At 37.2% G+C, this 26,952-nt stretch overlaps 1 protein-coding gene across 2 annotated transcripts in view; it reads right to left on the bottom strand.

Moving 5' to 3' along the window:
- Enox2 (ecto-NOX disulfide-thiol exchanger 2) overlaps positions 1-26,952 on the bottom strand; it is a 295,300-nt gene that overhangs the window by 76,283 nt on the left and 192,065 nt on the right. For both annotated transcript variants that reach the window (XM_090327019.1, XM_090327020.1), the window contains exon 3: positions 4,728-4,862. In XM_090327019.1, the coding sequence (XP_090183145.1) occupies positions 4,728-4,862 (135 nt within the window). The remainder of the gene's footprint in view (positions 1-4,727; positions 4,863-26,952) is intronic.

Genomic DNA, 26,952 nt, shown 5'->3' on the forward strand with positions numbered 1-26,952 from the left:
GAAAATTGGAATTGTGACAAGGAATTAAGTGGAGGTTCAAACATAGTGGTATATGACTATAAGATCAGCACTCAGGAGGCTGAAGAAGAAGGAATCTGAGTTCAAGGCAAGCCTACTCTAAGTCACCAGACTTTGTCTCAAAAAATAAAACAGACAAAGTAGAATAAAATATATCAACTAGAAGAAATCAAAGGTGGTATTTGGTACATTTACTAACGTGTCTTCATTTTTGTTTTGACAGTCCTGGGGCTTGAACTCAGGGCCTGGGCACTGTCCTTGGACACTTTTTACTCAAGGCTAGCACTCTGCCACTTGAGCCACAGTGCCACTTCCAGCTTTTCCTGGGTATATGGTTACCAAGGAATTGAACCCAGAGCTTCATTTATGCTAGGCAAGCACTCTACCTCTACGCCATGCTCCCAGTTCCACTTATCTTTATTTATAATTGAACTCTGGTTCCAGTTGGCTGGAATTTCCTCTATACTCCCAGAAAAGCTTTTCTTATAATTAGAATGATTTCTTTCTATCCATGTTCCCCTGGCTACAATTCTAATCTTGTGCGTATGTGTGTGTGTGTGTGTGTGTGTGTGTGTGTGTGTGTGTGTATGCGTGTGCATGTGTATGTGTGTAAGAGAGAGAGAGAAAGAGAGAGAGAGAGAGAGAGAGAGAGAGAGAGAGATAGAGAGAGAGAGAGAGAGAGAGAGAGATAGAGAGAGAGAGAGAGAGAGAGAGAGAGAGAGAGAGAGAGAGAGAGAGAGAGAGAGAGAGAGAGAGAGAGAGAGAGAGGAGGGTGGGGGAGGGAGAGAGGGAGCAAGGGAGGGAGACAAGAGAACAACAGTCTTTTTTTTGTCAGTTATGGGGCCTGGGCCTGAGCTCTGGGCCTGGATATTGTTCCTGAGCTCTTCACCTCAAGGCTAGAGCTCTACCACTTGAGCCACAGCATCACTTCTGGTTATCTGGTGGTTAATGAGAAGAATCTCAAAGACTTTTGTGTTCTGGCTGGCTTTGAACTGCGGTCAGCAGATCTTATCTTCCTGAGTAGCTAGGATTACAGGCGTGAGCCACCACCAGCTCAGCTGAGATCTACAGTCTTTCTATGTAGCCAAAATGGCTTCAAACTCATGATTCTCTTTCCTTAGCCTCGAAAGTGTTGAGATTATAGGCATCTGCACCACAGCTGGCTTCTTATCTGATGGTTCAGATGTTCCCAAGAAACTCTGAATCCTAGGAGGCAGTTTGTACTTACAGTAATATCACTTAAATTCATCCACAGATTATTCTAAAGTAAGTGTTCCAAATAGAAGGTAATTGTATATGCACAATTAAGTTATTTTATATAAAATTATGATTCTAATTCAGCTACATTTCTAAAATATTGTTTTTTCACCTGTTCCTACTGAAAAATTAGGCATTATTCCTGGGTATTGAGAAATTTTAACCCATTTCAATCCTACCTGGTTTGTCTCTACACAGATCCTTTGAAAGATTCTTCAGGCAGTCAAACTGCAGAGAGACCTCCAATTTCTGAGTATAGCCTGGTTGAGCTTTAAAATTACCTTAAACATATCACTAGCCCTCCTGCAAGCACATATTTCCAAGGATTTCCTCAATGACTCTGAAATACTATTTCTATCTTTCCTGCTTCCCTAAAAAATTATCTGAATATTTATTCTAGCCCATTTGGAAAGTGGACTTAGGATGGCCCAGATAACATATAATGGAAAACAAAACAACAAATTGGGTTTGGGTAGGTTATGGAGCATATTTCAGTTCACAGAATTCCTTTAGTGTATATTCACCTTGTCATCACAAGTTTCTTTCTAGTTCTTCTTTGCCTTACTCCTTTCTATTAATTTATACTGTGTCCTACCTTGTGAGAACACTTGTTTCCAAATTAAGCCTTCAACTATTATCTGGGTCTGCTGTGAACACCTTTGGAAGAACATTAATGATGACATTTCCCACTACATTCATGACTCTAATTTCTGGATTTTAGAGATGAATACAGTAACAGTTGGCAATCTTTTCATTTGCTAATAAAAGATGTGTGAGGGGGAAAATAAAGTAAACAATCTATTGTTTGTGCAGTTCATTAAACAGACCATTTTTTAAAAAAATGGTAATTCTATAATCTCAGAATAAAGGCCAGGCCTTTCAGTCAAGGAAATTTAATTTTATGACAAATTCACTGTATTTGAAATTTGGGCTTTTTTCAGTAGAGTAGGGGAAGGCATATTCACTGAAGTTATTCACCAATGTTTGGACATTTTTGGATCATTTGGTTATTTTTCTTACTGTCAGTCCCTGTACATGAAACTCCCAGAAAATTTTCTTTCAGAACTAGGCTATCACATACCCAGAAATTAGGGACCATGAGAATTTTTTTTCTTCAATAGCTGGTGAATATTTCTGTTCATGGAAAAACACAGTATAAAAAATCAGCCCCTTCTATCTGTTTTTGCTTTAGTTTCCTGGTCCAACATTAAAAATTGGTTGAGATTTTACGAACTACACATTTGAATGCTAATTTACCTCTCTACCTATCTTCTGATCTCATTAATAAATTCCCAGATGCTGATTTATTGTATTTACGCTTTTCTCCTTATATTGTAACCTTTCTTCCTTATGAATTGCTTCAAATTCTTTGTACAATGAGGTGATTTAATTCAGTTTAGCAGATTATCATTACCTCCATACTGTCTCCACTTGTACACCTTCCAGTCAGTTTCCTCAGTACATATACTTAACCCTTTATTTCACACCATTCCAATACATGCCTACACAATTAGCTCACACCTTATCTTTTCTGTGAACCTTCCCAGGCCATCTCTGTGTACCTAGAACTACCCTCATCCAATTTGGCTAAAGTGATATTCTTGTGTAAGCTTCTATTTTTTGACCATGGTGTAGTTTAGTAGGATTTAATTTGTTGCCACTGACCTGAAGGCAAGGTTTGAAAACTACCAGTTTGGAATTTATTTATTTATTTATTTATTTATTGTGCTTGAACTCAAGGATCTGGCACTGTGTTTAAGATTTTTTTGCTTAAGGCTAGTGCTCTACCACTTGAGCCACAGCCCCTCCTTTGGCTTCTTGGTGGTTAACTAGACATTAAGAGTCTCATGGACTGTCCTTCTGGGTTGATTTTTGAAGCTCAGTCCTGAGTTCAGCTTCCTGAGTAGCTGATAGGGATTTCATGGACTTTCCTTCCCAGGCTGGCCCCTTGACTGGCCTCACTAATCATTTAAAACTATTCTCATCCTTAGGCCATTCATTCTAGAGGGGCCAAAAGTCTGGTGTAGTGCTAGAGTGTTTGCCTAGCATGTACCAAGCCCTGAGATCAATTCCTCAGTACCATATACACAGAAAAAAGCTGAAAGTGGTGTTGTGGCTCAAAGTGGTAGAGCAGCCTTTAGATGAAGAGCTCAAGAACAATGCCCAGGCCAGAATTCAAGCCCCACAATTGATCAAATAAAATCCCTTGATGTTTATTTCAGTTATGTTGGTCTAACAGAGAAGAAAATGTGTTCTACCCAACATACAGCCACTGGTGTAAATTATAGTATAACACCTCTTTGCCTTTGTTATATGTAAAATTTAGGTTACTTTTTTTCTCCACTCATTTATCCTTTACATACTTTTTGTCTCATATTTGGCCACTTCTGTGCTTGTTTCCTGTCTTTCATACAACATTCATAATACCTCTTAATTTATAATTAGTATCTCTGTTAGGTCAACTTACTCTACCTACATCACAACGAAAATGATTTAAAATCTGGGCTGGAATTGTGCAATGGGTGAAGAGCAGGGGAAGAATTAATGAACTATATGAACAAATGGTACAACAAAGGGCATCATTCTAGATCTCTTTCTCAAGATGAATATGCCTGTGAATCAACTGAGGATTTTGTGAAAATTCGGCTTCTGTTTCAGTAGGTCAGAACAGGAACCTGGCATTCTAAATAATTCCCTGATTAGAATAACAAGATTCTAGACTGGAATGGCATTGTGCTTTTAAGTAGGGTGACAATTAAGTAAATCAGGAAAGATTAATATTCAGGTTGTTTAAAAAAGCTACCCTAGACTCCCTTAGAGGACAATTCCCTAATGCTCTCACAAACCTGTAATGGTTATTTAGCTCTGACTGGCCAGGAAGTTCTTTTTGTGTGTCTAAATCAAACCCTGTAGACATTGTAATTTTTTTCTTCTGACTTCATCCTTAGTGATGATGAAGTTAGTACAAAAAGTCCATTCTTTTATGGGATGCTTCGTTTTTATAGTTGTATAGAATATTACTCAATGTTAAAAACAGATTTTGGATTGGTTCCCTTAACATCTTCTTTTCTCCCCATGGGGAATCTCAGATTTGGGGAATGTCTATGTCAGTTCCCTTCTCATGTCCTTGTTTATTTGTCTCTATTAAGAAATCTATCAAATTAAGCAAGCTTTGTAATTTTGCCAAAATTTTGTCTTTTATTTCAATGAGCTATTTAAACATTCAATCAACCTAGGCTGCATCAGATCTATCCAAAGCTTGCCCAAAGTGCTATCATGAGTGCACTAGTAACTACTAGCTGCACAGTCTATAAAGCTCATATTACAAAAATGCACACTCTAGGCAGAATCTGGTAAATGTCAACTTCAAAATAAGTTGTGTCATACTGTTATATTTATTACCACATAGTCAATAAAAAGAAGCACTCATGAGATGATTAAAAATAACATACCAGGTAAAATTGGTTGTCCAGCAATTCCCAGTGGTGCCATTCCAAGATTATTCATTGCTGTGGCCCATGCAGTTGGATCAGACATAGGTAGCGCCATTGCAGTGGAATCTACATTCAGAGCTCTACTATTATCAGCTGAAAAGAAATCACAGGTCCAAAAATTTGTTGTGTGAAGCATCTAGTATCTAATTTGCTTATCATTGTAAATTCTGGTAAACTCTTTACAGAACTGATCAACGGACAAGTGATGAATAAAATCTCAATGGTTTCCTACAAGGATTAAAACAATATAGCTGGAGGTAGAAGAAGTAATGAACTTTGAAAACAATTTTTCAGATGGTATTTTAGTGTGTTTTATCCCCCTCTCCCTCCTTTCAATTATTCTCTCCCATTTTTAACCAAATATTTAGAGCACAGGAGTTTGTGATAATTAAAAAGTTTCCTTTACTTCTGTCAGCTAGCATATGATTACTTTGGCAGTTTCTAGCTTAACTACTCATGCAGGCAAACCAAGAAAACAAATTCTAGGGCTTCTGTGGTTGGCAATAACATATGAAAATTATACTTCGATGCAATTTCTTATCTTCAGGCAGTATCATAGAAAAGAGTTGATCATACTAGTAGCAAACATAAAATTTGATAATTTGCATTAGTATTTTGGAGCTCATGGGAAAACCAGTGGGGGGGAAAAAAACCAAACCAAAACAAAAAATGATTAGAAGCAAGTTGCCCAGAGGTTCACATTTGTAATCTTAGCTACTCAGGAAGCTGATGTCCAGAGGAGTGTAGTTTGAAGACTGCCTGGACATAAAACCCAATAGATTCCATCTCCCAACTAACTAACAGAAAAGTAGGTTCGTAGGCGTGGCTCAGGAAGTAGTGTACCAGCCATGAGTAAATAACCTGAGCAAGCATTCAACCGTAAGTTCAAACCCTAGTAACTCCTGGAAAAAAAAGCAGATTGGAGACATGACCACTGCCTTCCAAGGCTGTACAATCTAGTGGAACAGATTATGAGGATGGTAATAATTATTATTGTAAGCCCGACTCTCACCATATTTACCATATGTCAGGTAAAGCACTTGGTATGCATCATTGCCCTTTAACTTTCACTCCCATCTTACAACGCAGAGAGGATTTATATCTCAATTTAGTAGATAAGAAATTTGGAAAAATTACATGTATTGCCAAAGCTCACATTGGAGGTATATATTTTAGTCACTAAGCCTTATTGTCTCCAATTAAATAATGAGGAAACATTGAAATACCAGAATGATTTAGAAACACAATAGTTAATGTTTAAGGAATCAAAGAACTACTACAGCCTGAGTAGGTAGGAAATATTTTACAGAAAAAGCAAGATTTGTAAAAATAGGCTAGGTTTCTAGCGAATATGTCTCGAGAAATGGATAGCCATTAGATGGTAAAGAACAGAGGATATAAGACAGTGATGACAAACAATGATATTGAAGTGGGTTATATATGCAAATGCATGTACGTACTGCACAGTTAGGAGAGATACACTTAATAAGTTAGTTTAACAAAGGACTTTAAAGTTGGGAAATTTCCCTTTCCTACTGATAACTCTAAGAAATCTTTCTATGGCTGTTCTATCACTCAGTATGCACTTAAGTTTTATTCACACCCCAGAAGGCAACTCTATTCTACTAGTAGCTTCCTAATGTTCATCACATGTTTCTAACTTGGCAACATCCAGTATGGTCCTTAGCTGGGTTATTATACCAGTGCTATTTTGTCACAGATTGGTCAGAACAAGCAAATGTTCTATGATATGATTTCTGAAATATTAGCTTTTGTCATTTATTCTGTACTACCTTTGACACCCTATATGAACCACAAACACACACACACACACACACACACACACACCCTTTACACACACAATAGGGTCCCTAAGCTTTTAGGTCCCTAAAAGCTCGTCACTGAACTCAGAAGGAAGTCACATTTCAGAGTTGGTGATTTAAGTATCTACAGGAACTCCTGTACTCAAAACCCAATTTTCAGTGCTCTTTTCTGACGACATACCTTTTAAGTGTATTATGGCATATTAATTGAACCAAATAATGTTTCATTGTGATGTTTAATAATCTATCTAATGTACACTGAGCATATTCACTTGTCATTACCCTCACTTTTCTTCCATTTGCCTCCACCTAGCCACTTTTCTCTCTAGCAATAGTTCCTATGAAGGTGTATCTTAAAGCTAGAGATATCAAGAAAACAAATGACAGAAAACATCCTCTGGGTGAACAGTTTACATAATCATTAGGTCCACCAGGACTTCAAATACTCACTTAGGGGACACAAATCTCCCAGGGATTTTGAGAGATTACCAAGTTCATATACTCCAATATTTACTAGTGTCTAGAAAATGGCTTGTAGAGTAAATTAGTAGGTTGCACAGCAAACCAATAGGTTCTGAAGCACTGGGTCCACTGAGGCCTGTGTGTGTGTGTGTGTGTGTGTGTGTATGTGTGCGCGCGCGTGCGCATGCACACGCACATGCACGCACACGTATTTGCAGCAGTCTGGCTATTCACTTGTTTTGCAAACCTTGTTTTTTCAAAACAAGATTGATTTTGAGGTGAGAATTACAACATACTAATTTCACTAAACTTTACTAATATGAGGTAGTGGTGAAAGGGAGAATGAACTGAATTATCAGTTTTTTAAAAGGACAATTTAGCATTATTGTTTTAAAAGTTTATATAAATTCAAAATGTCTGTTAAATGTTAAAAAGTATAGTTCCTGCTAATGCTTGTTTACATGTATCAAGAAGGAACATATATAAATTAACAGCACCATTTCTCCGTAGTGAATGTGGTCCTGAAATACTTAAGAAGTTCTTTAAATGCCCTTCACATCTTCTTTCGCTTTCTCTAATACTCATCCCTACTTTTCAAAACTTAATCATTTTTCAAGAGTCATCTAAAAATTCACCTCATCTTTGTGGGCCTACCTCACTGGAATTCATTACTCCGTCCTATGTTCAAGTAACATTTTACCTCTGATTAGATTTTTCTTTCTTTTCTTTCTTTTTTTTTGGGGGGGGGTGGGGGAGGCAGTTCTGGGGCTTGAACTCAGGGCCTGGGCACTGTCTTTGGGCCACAGTGCCCCTTCTGGCTTTTTCTGTGTATGTGGTACCAAGGAATTGAACCTAGGGTTTTGTGCATGCTAGGCAAGCATTCTACCACTAGGCCATGCTACCAGCCCTTTTATTTCTTTTCTTATCACCTTACTTCTTCCTCTTAAGCAAAAAATTTCCTCAAAACAACAAAAAAATTGAGTCTTACTACCTATCAGGTACTGTGCTAGTGATTAAATATACAGAGTAAACACAATAATTTACTACTTGGGAAGAACTTGCTATATAGCGCGTGACAAGCATAGACATAAAGAACCAAAGTGTAAATTACTGTAATAAGGACTCTAATAAAACTATAAGTAAAGTGTTATGGGAACACAGGAAAGTAATGAAAGCTACAAAAATGGGTTTGGGTATGTGTTTTGGGTGTATGTGTTGAGGTTGCAGAAGGAGGACATTAAGTTTGACAGGGAAGCCTTCAATAGTAAAGAATTATTTGAAATAAATCATTAAGAAAAGATATAGTTTTCTCTAAGAGAGTGCATGGTGACAAAAAGATATTTAATTTTAATGGGAATTGCACTGTATCTGTAGATTGTTTTTTTATGGTATAGCCATTTTCATGATAGTGATTCTCCCAATCCAGGAACATGAGATGTTTTTCCATCTGCTGATGTCATCTTCAATTTCTTTCTTCAAGGACTTATGGTTTTCATTGCAGTGTCCTTTTACCTCCTTAATTTTCTATTTAAGTACTTTTATTGATTAATCCATTGTTATTATTTTTGTGTCGGCCATGGGGCTTGAACTCTGGGCCTGGGTGCTGTCCCTGAAATCTTCAGTTCAAGGCTACTGCCCCACCCCTGGGCCTGGGCATCGATCCTGAGCTCTTCAGCTCCAACATACCACCCTACCCTTTGAGCCACAGTGCCACTTGCCATTTCCTATTTTCTAGTGGTTAATTGGAGGTAAGAGTCTCATAGTCTTTAGTGTTGGGCTGTCTTTGAACCTTGATCTTCAGATCTCAGCCTCCTGTGTAGCTAGGATTACAGATGTGAGCTATGGTGCCATTTATTAACTCATCAACTAGTCTGGGCAAGGCTGGAATGATACCGCTGAGCTATCACTCCATTCCAGTTTTTCACTGGTTACTTTTAGAATTGAGTAGTGTCTTGCCTTCCTATACAAGCACTTGCAGAGTGATACACTTATTATAGATTTATGGATTTTGCTGGGATCTCAGGAGTATGCCACCATATCCAGCTTCCTTTACATGAAGACAGGTCTCATGAATTTTTCGACCTGGGTTAGCCTGGAAACACAATCCTCCCATGTAGTTTGTGTAACAGGTACATACCATCAGACCCAGTTGTGGGATGATAGTGGTCTTATGAACTTTTCTACAAGGCTAGCCTTGAATTTCCATCCTCTTGTGCTTAGCCTCATAAGTAAAATAACAAGCATGAGCTACTCTATCTGGCTTTCATTTGTGAGGATAATGTGAACAGAACTGCTTTCCTAATTTATTTTGCATATCATTAATTATTGGTATACTGAATTTTTTGTTGCTTTTATATTCTGTTACACTGCCAAAAGTCTTATCAAATCTCAGAATTTTATGGTGGAATTTTAATAATCTTTAATGTGTAAAATCATACCATTTGCAAATAGGGATGATCTGATGTCTTCCTTCCTTATTTAAATCCATCTTATTTTATTTTCCTTACCTTATTGCTCAGGTCAAAAATTTCCAGTAAAATGTTGAATAAGAGTGAAGAGAGGCCGGGAGTTTGGCCTAGTGGTTAAAGTGCTTGCCTAGCATGCACGAAGGCCCGAGTTTGATTCCTTGGTACCACATACATAGAAAAAAGTCGGAAATGGTGCTGAGGCTCAAGTGGTAGAGCTCTAACCTTGAAAAAGTCAGGACTGGCAAAAAAAAAAGAGTGAAGTGAATGAAAACTCTTATCTCATTCCTGAATTTGGACAATTTCAGTTTTTTCTATTTGTGATATTGGTTGTACATTTGTTATCTGTATCTATATCTTTATTACATTGAGGTATGCTCCTTCTATCCCTAGTTTCTTTTATCATGAAAGGATATTGGATATTGTCAAAGGCTTTTTCTGCATCAATTGAAATGATGTGATTTTTGTCCTTGATTCTATTTATATCCTGCATTATATTTACTGATTTATATGTGCTAAACCAATCTTACATCCTTGGACTGAAACTAATTTGATCATGGTTAGTGATCATGGTGTTTAGTATGTTGTTATATTTCTTTGGCTAGTATATATTTTTGCATATATACAAACAAGCATTATTTCTTCTTGGTGGATTATTCCATTTAATAATATGAAGTGACTACCTCCGTCTCTGTAATTTTAGTGTGAAGTTTACATTATCAGACACAAATATAACTATTCCTGCCTGCCTTTAAGGTCCATTTACTTAGAATCTTTTCTTTTCCATCTTTCACTCTAACTCAGTGCTTCCTTTGTTGAAAATATGTGTTTCTCATAGATTTCAAAAGTTTTGGGTAACATTTTCTACATTTTAATATACCTTCTTATTTCTTAATTCAGTGTTTAATAAAGTAGATAATAAATATTTGAATTAAATAATAGTAAAGTCATATCTGCTTTGGAAGCAATAAACAACCTATGCAATGGTATCTGTTTAACTATTCAGAATAATAAATTGTTTTGGCACTTCTGCTAAATTGATTTGCTCTGTTGTAAACATGTTGGGATTTTTTTAAAGAGTTATAACAAAGGATAGTTATAACCAACCACTAATTTGGTTTAATTTTATTAGTTATAACTATGTTTATGTTTTAGTACATTCATGCATATTAATAAGCTTGCTTAGCTTTTCTTTGAAAGAGAGATCCCTGATGATCCACTGGCAAGAATCTGGATTTAAGATCCACACTAATAAAACAGGTTGTGCCAAATGTCTGTTTAGAATTATCATTAAGCAGGGAAAAGTGAAGGCCTGGCCTTCACTAGATAAGCAATCTAGTGATTTTTAGTTTTGTGAAACAAGTCATGTCACTGAAGGAAGAGATTATTCATTTCCCCATAATTTGTATAATTACTTGTAACAGCCAAGAATACTTGGAAGGAATGTACTTGAAAATATCAAATGGTCTTCAAAATACTTTCCCTAAGTCAGAAGAATATGCCCTTCCATGCTGTTAATGCTATGCTGATATGTGACAACTCCTTAAGAGGTCAGAGATTGTTCAAGTAGTTTTAAGTGCTTTCTAGGTAAATGGATTGAAAATACAGCACTTTGGAAGAAGAGCGCATTAGCACCCAAAGAATAAAAGATTTGGAAGTGACTGCCCACATTAAGTTAGTATTATTCTATTACTATCAAATCAATGACATCTGTTTATTTTTGTAATGTTTATAAATCACTGATTTATCATCATTTCTTTGAAATTAATGGCTATGGATACATATATCTTAAAGTGCAATTACTAATTACAGATGTTTCCTTTGTCCTTTGTTCCTCCTTCTACCTCTTCTTCCTCCTCCCCTCTTCTTTTCTTAACTTCCCCAAAACTTTTGGCATTTTACTTTTGTATAATTCTGTCTTATATGAAGGCTTATATTCATTGATTCATGCTTGCTACAATTTTGTTACACAATCTTTTTTTCATATATTTTTATTGTAATTAATAGAAGGGTTACATGATATTTGCCAGATAGATGGTGCATTAATTCCCATACATTGATACTCTTTCACATGTTTTGGTCCCCATTTCCCTCCCCCCACCCCTACCCCTCATCTTGTTTTCCCCCCTTCCCTATCCAATTTCAAATAACGAAATACAATATTGTGGTACTATGAGAAGTCTAATCAAGCCTTCCACCACTATTAACAGTATAAGCAGTTATTTTTAGTGATTTCTATGTTTTATAACAAAGGAAAAAATCCCTGTGTTGGGGAGTGCAGATACTGTGGAATAATGATGGGTTATTAATGAGAGAGTAGTATTGAAAATAGCACTGCAAACACCACTGTAACAAAGAAAAAGGAGATGAAATTTAGAAATGTTTATATAGAAGAAAACCCTTTGTCTGGTACATTATAGAGAATCATGAATATGGTAGGCTCTCAAAAAGTATTTGTTGGCTGGACATATTAGCAATTGTAATATTAGCACTCAGAGGTGGAGGCATGAGGACTGTGAGTTCAAGCATGTATAGAAGGTTCCATAACATTCAAGACAACCTATAAAACCCTGTCTCAATCAAATTATTTGTTGTGAAAGATTATGTCAAGAGGGTAAAGTTGGGCATCTTGGTACTGAATAACATCATGCTTTCTATTCTCTTGGTAAGTGAAAGAAAACAGCAGAATAAAGCATGTTTTGGGTCTCCATTAAGCCAAAGGCTCACGGTTTTATCTTTTGGATGGTATTTATTGTTCATTAAGCAATATATTGTGCACTGCAGGTGTTATTTTGAGTCCTTGTTCATTTTCCTGGAGAATTAACAATCTATCATTGTTTGTAGATAACATACTGTAGCCTCAGGAGCACCCACGCTCTCTCCTACTGCAAATGTCACTAACAGTGACGCCATAACTTGCATCATGGTTATACAGGCTGGGAAGAACATGGAGAAGCTTTTGTGAGACAAGGTTTCCAGATAGCTTGAAATAGATAGCACTTATAGACAAGCACACATTATTTGCTATGTACGATGGATCAAAGAGTCACTGAAGGGAATCAGGATGTCTTCTTTGCTTCTTGAGAAGTGAAAAGAAGCGGGGAGACAGGATGGGAGGAGATAGAAGGTTTTTTAATGCTAATGGTGGTGTATGTATAAGCATTCTTACAGGGATTATGAGTGTGGTGAGCTAGAGGTGGTAAATGCTTGATTCTCAATGTATGAAGATGAAAATAATAAGATAGAGGGTGTTTCTACAAACTGAACTCCATCTTGGGAGATTCCTTGTTCAGTGTATAAGCTAGAGGGCCAAGGAGACAGTCGTCTCCATATAAAAACAGTTATAAAGATGTTTTCAGGTTTTTAATTAGATCTGTAAGACTCAATAGGCTTAAGCCAGTACTCCTCATAGCAGCTGCATGGGACTAGGGAGTAAAAAGGCCACATGACACTTTGTGAAAGCAACACATTATAAGTGAAAGGAATACAGACCCAAATGTCAAATATTAGTTCTGTTACTTCTGACTTGTGCAATTTTAGGAGAGGTTCTCAAACTTGTTAACTCATTTATTCATTTGTAGCTGTGGAAAATAATGTCTTCCAGGTACTAAGACAAGGGTAATGATATTGACTTCTAAGATTGATCAAATGTTTAGGATTTGTCAAACACTGTTTTTAGGCTTTATGTGGATTATATAATAGTATTCTCACAACCCAATGAGACAGACAATATTCATCACTCTCTCTCTTTGCCTGTCCCTGGGGCTTGAACTCTGGACCTGGACACTGTGCCTAAGCTTCTTGTTGCCCAAGGCTAGCACTCTACCACTTGAGCCACAACTCTACTTCTGGCTTTTTTTCTGTGATTAATTGTAGATAATAGTTTTACAGGTTTTATTGCCTGGGCTGGCTAAGAATTATGATCTTCAGATCTCAGACTCCTGAATAGATAGAATTACACGAGTGAGCTACATGTGCCCCGTTTATACAAATTTTTTTTTTCTCTTTGTGATGGTACTGAGGCTTAAACTCAGGGCTGGCATTCTACCACTCAGTCAAGCCTTCAGTTTGGAATTTTGCTTTTTAATTGGAGATGGGGTCTTTCAAACATTTCTGCCTGATCTTGAAATGAGTGAAGTTTCTGAACATTTAGTCTCCTGCACAGGTAGGATTGCAGTTGTGAGTCACCTCACCTGGCTATTTTATGAATCTTATAGACAAGGGAAATAAAGAACAAAGAAGTTAAGGAATAGTTCAGGTTGCCACAAACATAAGTAATGGCTGAAGTTAGAATTCTATTTCAGGAAGTATGGCTCTAGAGTCATACTTTTATCCACAGGACTTTAACATTAAAATTGCTGAGTCCAATATCTGATGCAAAGCAAGCACTGATCATGACTTTAACTCCATATCCTTTACTGCCTTATTTATTTTTTATTGTTACAAAAGAAAGCATTCCAGCATCTTGAGTCTCCTCTTATATATCTCTGAGCTAGAGTAAAATGCTTCCCTTTTTATTTCAGGATGGATCCTCAATTATGAATTCAAGGTTATCAGATGAATGTGAGCCAAGAGAATAGGTTGAAGTTGGATTCATGGATCCAAGAATCCTATCAAGCTCACTGTGAAAATCTTAGATGGCTTTTCAGCCAGTAATAACAAAGACAGGTCTTCTGGGTTATTCCTGGGCGATATCACCAATCTCTCAGCTTCTTGGACATCTGACATACCAGTGAACTAATGTTACATTTGCCTAGAGTGAATGGTTGTTTATGACCCTGTAGTGTTTAGAGTGGAATTATTACATTTATTCCATATTCCTTTGTAAAATAACACCCCAAAATCATAAATGGGGCTTGAAAATGCCACCTACTGTAGCTCTTATAATTTCTGTACTAATTACCTTGTAGGCATTCATTTCTTTCCCTTCAGTGAAATATTAATATTTTGAATCACAGGTATTGTAACTCTTTGTTGTTAACTAGAAATGTCAATACTTAAAAAATCAACAAATTGCATTTCATGTACTGAGCATGCTTGTTAAGTTAATGGTGTGCTTGCTGATGATGGCGGCTAAAGGAGCAAGGTAGAGAAGGAAAAATAGAAACATTAACTCAGTAAGTTCTGAAAGCTTTTTGGCTTATGCTTTCCTGAGGTAAGTTGCCTAAGAGGTAGCTTGGCAAGCTGGCTGCTATGTTGTTACACGTCTGGCAAGATCTTCTGGAGGGAAAAACAAAACGGTGCTAAGGTTAATCCAAGAGTTGTTTTGCATTAATCCTTGTTGCTGAAAATCTTGCCACATGTTCCAGTCCATTTCCTTGCCATTCTGAGATAGAATATAACAAAGATAAATATAGTATGAACTATATTGGGAATTAAAAGGGCTAGGCTAAATTGCTCTACCATGCATTTTCTGGGCAGCAACTGTGTACACCTGTGTTTGTCAAAGTGTGTTCCAACGATGTGTATCAGATCGCCTGATATACTTGATAAACAGGCTGAGATTTCCACATGGATAGTGCTGGAGAATCTGCACATTGCACAAGTAACCTTGGTAACTCATGCCCACCAAATGTGAGAAATACTAAGTCACAATGTTTTCATCTAATAATGATAGTGATATCACCACTTTCACAGTGTAGCTGAAGACAATATAGGTGGTCAGTATGCACTAGCTAGCTGTACCTGATTTTTTTTGTGTGTGCTAGGGTTTTAACTCAAGTCAGGTGTTATCTCTTAACTTTCTTGCTCAAGGCTGGCTCTCTACCACTTGAGCTACAGCTCCATTTCCAAGTATCTGAATTTTTGAGTAAAATTTTTGCTGGACTTCAGAATATATTTTGAATGTAACAGACTTGGTAAGTCCATGCTCTATGTGATGGTACCAAGATGAATATTTCATTTCCATCTTCCTTTCTCTCAAGGGACTCCATAGACTGCTGAGATTCAAGAAAATCTACTGCATAGTCTGATAATAGCTAAGTATAGATATGGCAAAGATGGCAAAGGGGGAGACTGGAATGAGTGGTGGTAGTGGTGGGGAGCATAAAGGGTGAAATGATGTTAATCTGCATGTGACTTTGAAATGAGAATTTTGAAAGATAACCAGTTATTATGGTATTGTGATCCATTGAAAGGTATAGGATAAAGATATTTTTGTGGTAGTCCTAAAACCTTGAATAGAAATTGTTCTTGTTTAGATTGATGAGTATGAGTGGAGAAAATTTTCTTTAGCAGTTTCTTTTATATTATTTTATTCTGAAAAGAAAAGTAAGGAATAAGTAGAGTCATTTTGTATTCTACATTTGGTTAGGCTCTGAAAGGATAGGTATTAAACTATGTTGTTGACTTGCTCTGCAAGCCATTTACTATGAGACCTTGGTCTAAGTCAGGGGCCTGGGCCCCTGGCCATGATGCCTATAAACAAGTCAAGTATTAAATCCTACTTATAATAGGAACTTTGGCTTAGGAAGTAGCTGCCTCAGCAGGGCCATCCTCAGATATTAAGGGCAATGCTATATATACACACTCAGCCACAGGAGGCAATGACTAATGGCTCTGTGTTGGGCCAGCAGCCCTGGCCCCTTTTTGAGCTCCTCTACCTCCACAGATAGTCTAAGTGAATTTCTGAACCTTATCCCCAATTTGCATGTAACCAGAAAACCAAAACAATTTTTACTATATAGAACATTATATTATCCACCACTGTTCTTTGTGTTTCATAATGACTTCCTTAAGGAAAAAAAACTTCACATACACTAAACTCTCATAAGCTATCAACATTCTTTTGGCTAGACCAAATATGTTAAAATATGAATCCTGAATGCAGTATGACTGCAAATGAAGAAAAAAATGAGCCTATAGCAGCAGTTAAGATCATGGTTTTCGGGTTGTATTTTAGTTCTTAAATCTGGCTGAAGACACAATAGTTATGTGCTGTTTGGAAAATTATTATCTTCGTGCTTTGTTTTCTACATCTGAAAAATGAGGGTAATAACAGTACTTATATAATAGGACTACAGTGAGGATTAAAGGAGAAAATATGTTAAAAGGTTCTATTCCAGTGCCTAGTTCAGTAAATACTTGTAGAATACCAGTAATTATTATAAATATAGTAAAAACCATAGTAATTACTTCTGATATCTTAGTAGAAATGGTCCACTAGGAGTGAGGAGCAAGGAGACTGTTTAATTCCTTCAGGAGAAAAGAACATTCAAATATCAGCAGAGGAACCAGACATTAATAATAGTGAGGGATGTATTTACAAGAGTAAAAAAGAACAATATGGCTCCTCTGCTCCTTTTGAACATGTTATCAAGCAAGAAAACTTCCAGAAAGAAGAGCAAGATTAATTTGCATTCTTTGTTCCAAGAAATTAATCTTCTAGAAGTGATACCATTAATACAACCCCCAAGTATTTTCTAGTGTTACCACGCTCCTCCAACTGCATGTACCTCAAACTCATCAGAACTGCTGCCAAAACAAATTCTTTTCATCTACTATAAACATGGATGGCATCTGTATCCATGTTATTTTTCTTGACTCTCCTTCTGTGTTGGAAGAAGGCCAGAACTACTCAGTCTCACGTCTGGACTATCCATGACAAGGTTGGGAAGCCATGGGTGGGTAGAATAAGAGCTTGTCCTTCATAGTTTTCCAATCAAACAAAAGGGAGCTAAAGTCATGTCTGTGACCTCTGTGACAGCTGGGTAGAGGATATCACCATATCAGCCCACTCCAGAAACAAACTGTATACAAGTAAATTTGGCTGGCAATTTATGCTTCTGGGATAGTATTACTAACAGTGCTTTTTCTAGAAACTATTTTATATATGACATGGTTGTGTCAGTTAATTTGATAGCTCTTCTGAGAATTTAATGCAGCAATAGTAGTCCAAATAGTAAAGCCATATGGGTTATTGACTTTCCTTTGTTTTATTCATTTCTGCTGTAACTTAAGTTTTCTTCCTGAGTGAATCTCCAGGTCACTAGTGACATCACCTTTAATCTATTTGTGTGTTGTCTAAATTGGCATTAGTGTGGAGGAGAAAGCTTTCTTTTTTTAAAGGCATCTAGGTTGGTGATGATCTCCAGAGCAAACTTTACAGGGATTGGTAGAGCAAATTTGATTTGAAAATGATTACAAAGGGTGACTTTCCAGTAAATAATGAATTGGAAAGAAAATCAGGCTGGGGGTATATGCTTATCCATTTATTTCCACATGGAAGAAAAGCCATAATTCCTGACAGCCTACGCATATAGTGTTTCTCCACTGGTCAGAGAGAATCCACCCAGTGATGAAAATAAATATAAAGCCTGCCTAGTCAGTGCATTCTGTCAGGTCCAACAACAAGAAAAACCATAAAGGGCCAGGCACAGTGGCTCACCCCTGTAATCCTACCTACTCAGGAGGCTGAGATCTGAGGATCAACGTTCAAAGCCAGCCCGGGCACACAAGGACCTGAGACTCTTATCTCCAGTTAACCTCTAGAAAACGGGAAAGGGGGCTTGGCTCAAGGGAATGGCGGTAGTCTTGAGGTGAAGAGTTCAGGGACAGCACACAGGCCAAGTTCAAGCCCTGTGACGCACAAAAACAAATGAGCAAACAAACAAATAAAGCAATATACAATGGAGTTTATATAGTCACAACATAGAAAAGAAGAAAATGATCATTTTTGAAGTCTAACACATTCATCTCCCTGATTCCTTATATTCCCTCACAAAGATAACCCAGTCAGTTTTGTGTGAACCATTCCTGTTTATCTTCAGTTCTATTGCATGTGTTGATTTTGTCCCTTCACAAATGTTTTTTCTTAAGTTGAAAAGAATTCTTTAGTTGACAAGACCTTTTCTGGTGCTTCCTCTTATCTGTCTTCCCTCTTCCTCTCTTGCAAACCCATAACTACATCAGTGATGAATGAGCTAGCCCCAAATGATGAGTGTCAAAGATAAAACTGAGCAGTAAATCCACATGTGTAGATGGCAAATATTTTTCTAACATGGCTATTTTCCTTTTGATTTTTAGGTGAACCCTTACATAGGCCTTAGCCTGGAGTTTTGGGAGTGATCTGAGAACATGATAGGACAGCGAGTGTTGCCCACAATGGGAAGCTCAGAAGTCTAGGGTCAAAAGACTATGCAATTTCCTGGCTGGGTAACTTTGACTTGGTGGCTTAATGTCTCTGTGCCTGGGATTCCTCATCATAAAAACACAGACAACAATAAGTCTAGTTTTGCAAGGGCTGATGAGAGAGTTAAATGAGACAGCAGCTGAAAAGCACTATGCAAATATTAGCTGTAAATTGTGTTGCTTTCTGCTATGATTGTTGATGTCATATTATCAATTCTATTAAAGTCAATGTAAAGGATTAAGTAGTTATGAATTTTCTGCGTCTGGAGCTAATCTGTAGATTTATACTTGCTCGCTTCCTGGCAAAGCTGACACAGCAGAGACAAAATTAAAATTTCTTTTCCAATGCTGGATTACTGGTCTGTGTGGAAAGTTTCCACCTTCAGAAATCTTTCTCAAATCCCACAGCTCAGTCTGCATGTGTAGGAGTTGTGTTGGTTCTGATCTATGTCAGTACAGAAGCCCAGAGTAATACATGAGTCATACATTATAGGAATGCAATACTTTCTCAGCAATAATTTCTGATAGAATAGTACTGGCTGGTTATTCAAACGGAAATTATGGCAAGATATGTTCATTGTCTGGTCAGTTTGTACCTGAGGAACCTTTGAAAGTCCTGACTTTTGCCCATGAGAGAGTATCATAACCACTTGCACGCTATTTCCATTTTGTTGAAAAAAATAACCTCTCTCCTTGAGGATCTAAGAAAATCAGAGTAAGCAGTGGAGAAAAAGCTTCATTTCCATTCTGCAAATAATATACTCAAATCTGAAGATGGGCAAGCACCCACAAGAGAGTTGCTCCATAAAACTCTAGCAATTATTTCCATTAAGAGATACAAGTTTAAAAAGATTCCCTACTGCTACTTCAGGCATTGAAGGAAGAGATTCATACAAGAAGGTTAATATTAATTATCATTTATATTATGGAGTTAGGATACCTGCGTAGGTATCCAGAGCTGGGAAGCGAGAAAGAATACTGGTTATGTTACTACACCTGTTTCCCAGGCTTGCGGCTAGACAGCCACATGCCCATCTGCTGCTGAAAAAGAAAAAAAAATAAACCCAAACCTAAATAGAACCAGACAGGATTTAAACTCACAGGGCAGGCTGTTTGACCCTGAAGTTGTTAGCCTCTTGCCCTCCGCCTAACAGATGACGCCTGGAATAAGCAGGCCAGCCCCACATGGCCTGTATAGGGACAGGCACAGGGGCTCCAGCTGAGGGGCAGCTGCAGCTATGGCAACAAATGCCCAACAATGAGTTAACACTGGCTAAAGGGGTTAATGGGAGAAGCAAAGGTTTTTATACAAATGCATTAGGGAAAGAAAAGAGATATGACCAGAAGGAGGTTCATTAATAAAGTGAAGTGATAAAATCTACCACCATTCTTAAATGGAACTTGGCTATTTAAACTACTTTTACAAATCATTTTCCTATGTTATAAATAGATGCTTAATGAAAAACTCTAATTTTAAAAAACTAAAACCATCACTACAATATGTAGTATAAAAGAAAATAAGAAAATAAAACATTATGTCTATAGAGTCATAGGTTTTTATATCTATATAGTTATGTTTATATTTCCACTACCATATCAATAGCATTGGGTATGCAGATATTGAGTCCTCGCTCTTGTACTCTTAATGTTTTATTTTCTAAAATTAATATGTTTCTATGACATACATTTAGCCTAAGTTTGATTAAGTTCTAAATACTAAGTCCCAGTGATTGTAAATAGAGATTCCCTTCTTGAACACTCATTTGTTAAACCTGTCATTTAAAATATGAAGTAAAAATCAACGTTAATAAAGAAAATAAAAAGAAGAAAATAAGATAGTCATATGAGTAAATATTAGACTTGCAAACAAAGGAAGGAGGAGAAACAAAAGACAAGTGTACAACTGTGTGCGGAGTATGTTCAAACAGCTTGTTATTGCTAACAATCACCACCTGACAATAAATTACCCCCTTACATGTGGATTACAGGCTGCATTATTATGATGCATTAGCATCAATCTGAGTACTAATGATAATGGGTAGTTGGTTGGCCAAACATGGCCTTCAATTACTACTGAGTGCCCTCTCCTTTTGTGGCCGCAACATAACTGCCATCAATATTCTGTCACAGAGAGTGTTTTCTTATCAGTATTGTATCCTGAAAACATCCCTAGAAAGCAGATCGATATCGATGAGCTTTTCTGAGAAAAACAGGAAGTATAGAGAAGATTTTTAATGGAAAATGGGTAGAGATGGCACCACCATTGCATAAACCGGATTTTGGATGATAAGGGCTGCTGAAGGAGATGACATGTAGAATTGAGCCCCCTCCTTTGTATCACTAAAGATAATAAAAATAAATAAATACAATAAAGGGATTGAGGCAGAGGCAAAAATCTTTGGGCTAACCTTTCATGAGGGCAGCATCCTTGAAATGCCATGGGTCAGAGGTTTGGGTCCTGTCTCAGACACACTGAAAAGCATATAATCGTTAAGCCACTGTATTTGATAGTAGCTACTAGAGCAGAACCATGGAGTACATTTTTATTTTTGTGCAATACAATATAACCTTGGAAGTAAAATTTTATTCCGGAGAAGAAAGTACATATGAATTCAGAAACCAGTATCATCAATCTGGATAGTATTTCCGACTTACAAGTGAACTAATAAGTGCTTACTGAGCCCCTACAGCATTTTTTATTAGTAGCTGAAGAACATGAGAGAAGCAAAAGACTCTCAAAAGATTGAAACTCTTTCTCAGAGAACTTAAACTATACAGATACAGGAAGGTGGTAAATTAGTTACATTTTTCACACCAAAAAAGGCCAAACAAGATGGTTAGAGAATAATGAGAAAAACTTGAAGGTGAAGTGCGGACAAATTCCTATAGAAATGTTACTACCATATGAATACATAAATTGACAAGTATATCAGACATTTCTAGCAGCAGTAAATGCACTCAGAGTGGGGTGGTCAAACGATGAATTAAGAGACAACCTAAGGTTAAATCAGGAGAGATGAGGTAAAGAAAATCAGGATGAGAGTGTTTTATTTGACTGATCTTTTATCACTCTCCTTCCCTGCAAGATTTGTCTGCCTGGGCTGGTTTTGAACCACAATCCTCACATCTCCACTTTGTAAGTAGCTAGCACCACAGGCATGAGCCATTAGCTCCCAGTCATTCTTCAAAACAAACTCCACCAATAGGGTCTACTTCCCCGGGACAGTGCTTCTTAGGCAAGTCTATCTGGTTGGCATCACCCCTTCTCTCCCTCTCCCTCTCTCTTACCCTCTTCCTCTCCTCTCCTTTTTTCCTCTCCATGTATGTCTCTCTCTCTCTCTCTCTCTCTCTCTCTCTCTCTCTCTCTCTCTCTCTCTCTCTCTCTCTCTCTCTCTCTGTGTGTGTGTGTGTGTGTGTGTGTGTGTGTGTGTGTGTATGTGCATTCTCATGTGTATAGCTAGAGGATAGTTAGTTCCAAGATGGGCTGTTTAAGTGAACACATGGAAGGCAGAAAATCTGGGTTATAGGCTGAAGAGACAACATGTTTTAGCTACTAGATATACAGGGTGACAGTTTTCATTCTGTTTCAGAAATTAAGATGTTTGATTTGTATTCTTGTCATGATGGAATGTTAACCTAACTCACAAGGTAAGACTGAATTTTCCTAAAAACAAAAACATTTGGATACATTTTATCACGTTTGCTTATGTTCATCAGTTCATCAGTATCCTATTTAATATTGCCACAAAAGAGACAGTGTTATGATGAAATCAACGACTGAATACCAAGACTGTTTCTGCACAGACTTCGTCAGCAGTGATTTTGTTTGGTCAGTCATGGGACTTGAACAATTATGTCAAAGGAGCTATCATGTTCTTGTGACCCCACCTTATTCAGCTTCAAGACACTGCTGTTCCGATATGGCCTAGATGCTACTTTAAAGCCTCAGAGTTCACCTTTCAAGTTTTTCCGGACTATAAATGGCATGTTGTTGCATGAATAATACCTGTAGAACTTGAACTGATGAGAATATTAGACACATACATCAGAAGTGCATGGACTCATAACAAAGTTGGCTAAAGGAGGTAAGCTCTAAAGAGAGAGCCCTTTATAAATTAGGAAGAGAGATGAAGGTTAAAGGGGATCAGGATGGCAGCATCTCCCATTATCTGAATCTGATTATGCCTTTTTTGAGGCAAACCCTACTGGTAGATGTAGTTTCTCCAGGGCCAACACTTTTCAGACAAGCAAGCTTAGACGTCATTTGGGAAGAAATATTTCTTTACTCTGACATGAGCAGTAAGGTGGAAATGATGAGCAGACATTTACTTTTGGAGCAAGAGGTGCAGAGCTTAATGCCTATCATCTCCTGGAGAACATGATAGATTGCAGACATACATGGAATCACTGCCACTGCTTGCTATTAGAAACACCAAGGGGTCAGAGTACGTAGCCTTTTATCTACAAAGGTCTGGTTTTCAATCTGGCTATATCTTGAAATCTGTTTTGAATGCAACTCAGACAGGAAGGTTTTGGTCAATCATGCAAGGATTAACCTTCAAGTACAACAGAATGGCAAGAGAACAGCTTGACCTTTGCAATAAAATTAATTTGATGCTTATAATTTAACCTACAGCCTGTATCCTTTTATTCATACATGACAGTTTAGCAAGGATTATTAAAGTCCAGTTAAACTCATCAGAGGGGAGAATTGAAGTTCACTCATTTCAGAACACCAGTAAACTGGACAAATCAAGTAAGAAAAATATAGCAGATAGACTTCTGGGAACAAAGTGTATACATGTGGCACTTAATAGGCACCTACTAAGAAATAATTCAACGATTGAGGCAAAAGAATGTTGAATGATGAGAGAGCTTCATCTCAACCACCCATAGATACACTATCAAACTTCAGGCTTCTAATAGGTAAACTATAAATCCAAGGACAGGATGAAAAATGAGTGGGTTGGAGAAATGTACAGGACTTCCTTGTTCATCGTCCTCCCCATTTCCACTGATGACAGGAAGTTTGATGCAAGAGATTGCTAGAAACAAAGAAGCCAAATGGATACCACTGAATAAGGAGAGATGTATCTTTCGCAAAGGAGCTAAGAGAATTTCAATGGGAGTACTCTGTTGGGTTTGCAGAAAGTCTTGGTAAAAACTAAGCACCATCCATGAGGAATAAGTGTTCCAGAAATTGTACTTTAAAACATCTATTGTACACAAAGGCCTAAGACTGTTTGCAGTTGGAAATCCTAGTTGATTTTATTTAGTCTACATAATAATAAAGCTTTCTGAATCTGATGCACTTTATTTGAACGTTCATTATAACGATTCATCTCTGTTCATTCTTATGATATTTGCATTCTGTTAGCAAGCATAATTCATGGAGGATGATAAGGGAATAAAAATTATCCAATTTGTTTCCATCATAGAGGCAGAAGGAATCCTGAAATAGTCTGTTTTACATCATTGTACTTATTGTGGTAAGATTTTCTGTTTCTTTTTGCTGGTACTGGGGCATAAAACTCAGGGCCTGGGAGCTGTCCCTGAGCTTCTTTTGCTCAAGGTTAGCACTTTACCATCTGGGCCACAGAACCACTTTGACCTTTTTCTGAGTAGTGATTAGAAGATAAAAGTGTCACATGTTAGGTGCTGGTGGCTTACATCTGCAATCCTAGCTACTCAGGAGGCTGAGATCTGAGGATCGTGGTTCAAAGACAGCCTAGGCAGAAAACTTCCTGTGATACTCTTAATTCTAAATGACCACTAAAAAATCAGAAATGGAGATGATTCTCAAAGTGGTAGAGCCTTGAACAAAAGAGCTCAGGCACAGGGCGTAGGCTTTGAGTTCAGTAGCCACAAGTGAAAAAAAAAGTGTCGCAGATTTACCCACCTAGGGTTTGAAGTGCAATCCTCTGATCTCAGCCTCCTGAGCAGCTGGGATTATAGGTGTGAGCCTCCAGCTCCTAGCTAGATTTTTCTGTAATATTCAAGGTTTGTAGCATTAAAAATCATGTATCCTTGCAGAGTCAGTATTAATTTAACATCACAGGGAAACTCAGATTTTGAGAAGTGACAATACCAGTTTGTTGCCAAAAAACTGAACAATTCTCAATCTTGGGTTTTTCTCAGTATACAAAAATATGTTCACTTTGTATCTCTCTGAGATGTTTAGGATAACAGAATAAGTAGCTATTAACATTTTGTCATATATGTGTAGTCAGCTGGGTGCCTGTGATATTTCCACTACTGGATTATAAAAATATTGAGGACAGGGATGATGACTAATATATATTTAAATTACTCCCCCAAAGAATATGGAATACTGAGAGAACAAGTAATCAGCATAGCTTTGTTGATTTTTATCTCCATGTGCTGATAGTATTGTAATACTGGACAATAAATGATGGCTTACATTGCTTTTGTTTTTAGAAATGTTTTCCTTAACATTTATAAAATGTTTTCCTCAAGGGTGACTCTAGTCAAGATACATTCAGTGGCCAGTGAATGGTGGCTCATGACTGTAATAGTTTCTCAGGAGTCTGACGCCCACAGAATTTTGGTTCTAAGCAGGCCAAGTTAAAAAAAAGTCTCTACTTTATTAAGTATAATAAAAATAATAAAAAAGAAAGGGGGAAAAAGTCTCCAATTAAATACAAAAAATCTGGCTGGAGACATGGCTCCAGTGGTAGAGTACCGGCTATCAATAAGAAAGCTGAGGGAGAATATGAGGCCTTAAGTTTCAGTCTAGTTAGTAGGGGAAAAAGCATTATATGCTAAATGAACATGTCAAAATGAGACTAGGTTATATGACTAATTGATGCTAATATAAAAATAATTTTAACAAAGGTATAGAAAATATCAAAACCCTTTTTCCATTCAGTAAATATTGTTAACATTTTCCACACTAATTTGTTATTTCACTAACTGAACTTGACCTAATAGGAGCAATAAACTAGGAGGAATCATGTCAAGCTGATTGATTCTGTCTATAAACACGGTCATAAGTCATATGAATAATATCCGGGGAACCAGGAATAATATGGAAAATATTCAAAAAACAGTATAATGTGGGAATACAAAAAGAATTATAAATAAAGCCATAGTATTAGAGCCAGGATGGGGGTGGGATGGGGAACCCTTTGCTATGCCAAGCGTGCATTCTTATTGCTAGAATATGGGATAGCCTGGGGAATACTAAGGGGCCAAGGTGGTCTGGGTAACTACTGATCATTTATGGGGCTCCTGGAAATACCTATTTTCCAATCAATTTAGAAATTTCTAAATATTATAAAACTTAAATGGTTGCACAGTGCATATTGGATGATAGAACACCTACTTTTCAACTGAAGATAAAAGTAATCTGGTATTCCCACTGGCAGCTGTGGGCTTCCCAAGGAAATCTCCCTTAGCAGTCAAGAAAACTTTTGTGACCAAAGTCATTTGTTATCTAAAGTACAAATAGAAAAACCTTTTCTATGGAAACATTAGCATATTCTTATTCTGTCCTGCCAGGAGACAAACTAATCACTTATCTGTTAAATATGTCTTTATTCTTTAAAGAAATTATGATTTAAAATTGCCTAATTGGTTTTGAAGGAAAAAAAGAAAAACAAATGCCAATAAATATAGCTTTGTCATGTTTAGCTGGGAAGCAGACTAAACAGCTGTTATTGCTATCTTGTGCTTAGGTGGGTAGAGACACACATACAACTCCCCCACCCCAAGAAAAATGGTAGAAGTTGGATGACATGGAGCAATCTCTTCAAACTAATAAAAGACATGGATAATACAATTGGTACACTTTAGTAGAATCATAGTCCAAAATCAAGGTATTTTGGTGTCAGACCTAGTGTACCTCAACATTCAGTGTTCACGTAGGAACCCCATTATTCGTCATCTCCTGCTCATGTGCACTCACTAAAGATGTACTACAATGGTGGCAAATGCTTTTGTGCTAGAAGACTAGGTTCTAAGGCCTTGACTTGGTTAAAATTGTTTTTGCCACTTAATGTAAAGTTTTGTTTGTAGGAATACTACTGAAGTTGTTCAGAAAGTTTGACAGGACATGTGAGAAGCTGGCAAGGTGCAGAATTCATGTTTCTCTATAGGTGATGAATGAAGCCAGCTTATCACAAGTAGATGCCAATTGTAGTTTGGGTAAAATTTGGATGACTTAGGATTGTAATTTCTCCTAGAGGGAAGGTCTGAGCAGCAATGTTGAGCATGTGGTATTCAGCATATTCTGCATCTGGTAAGTCAAATCACAGTTCTTCTTGGTCATAATATCAGATGACA

Source organism: Megascapheus bottae, chromosome X (genome assembly GCF_031878675.1).
Source record: "Megascapheus bottae isolate mThoBot1 chromosome X, mThoBot2.hap1, whole genome shotgun sequence".
NCBI lineage: Eukaryota > Metazoa > Chordata > Mammalia > Rodentia > Geomyidae > Megascapheus > Megascapheus bottae.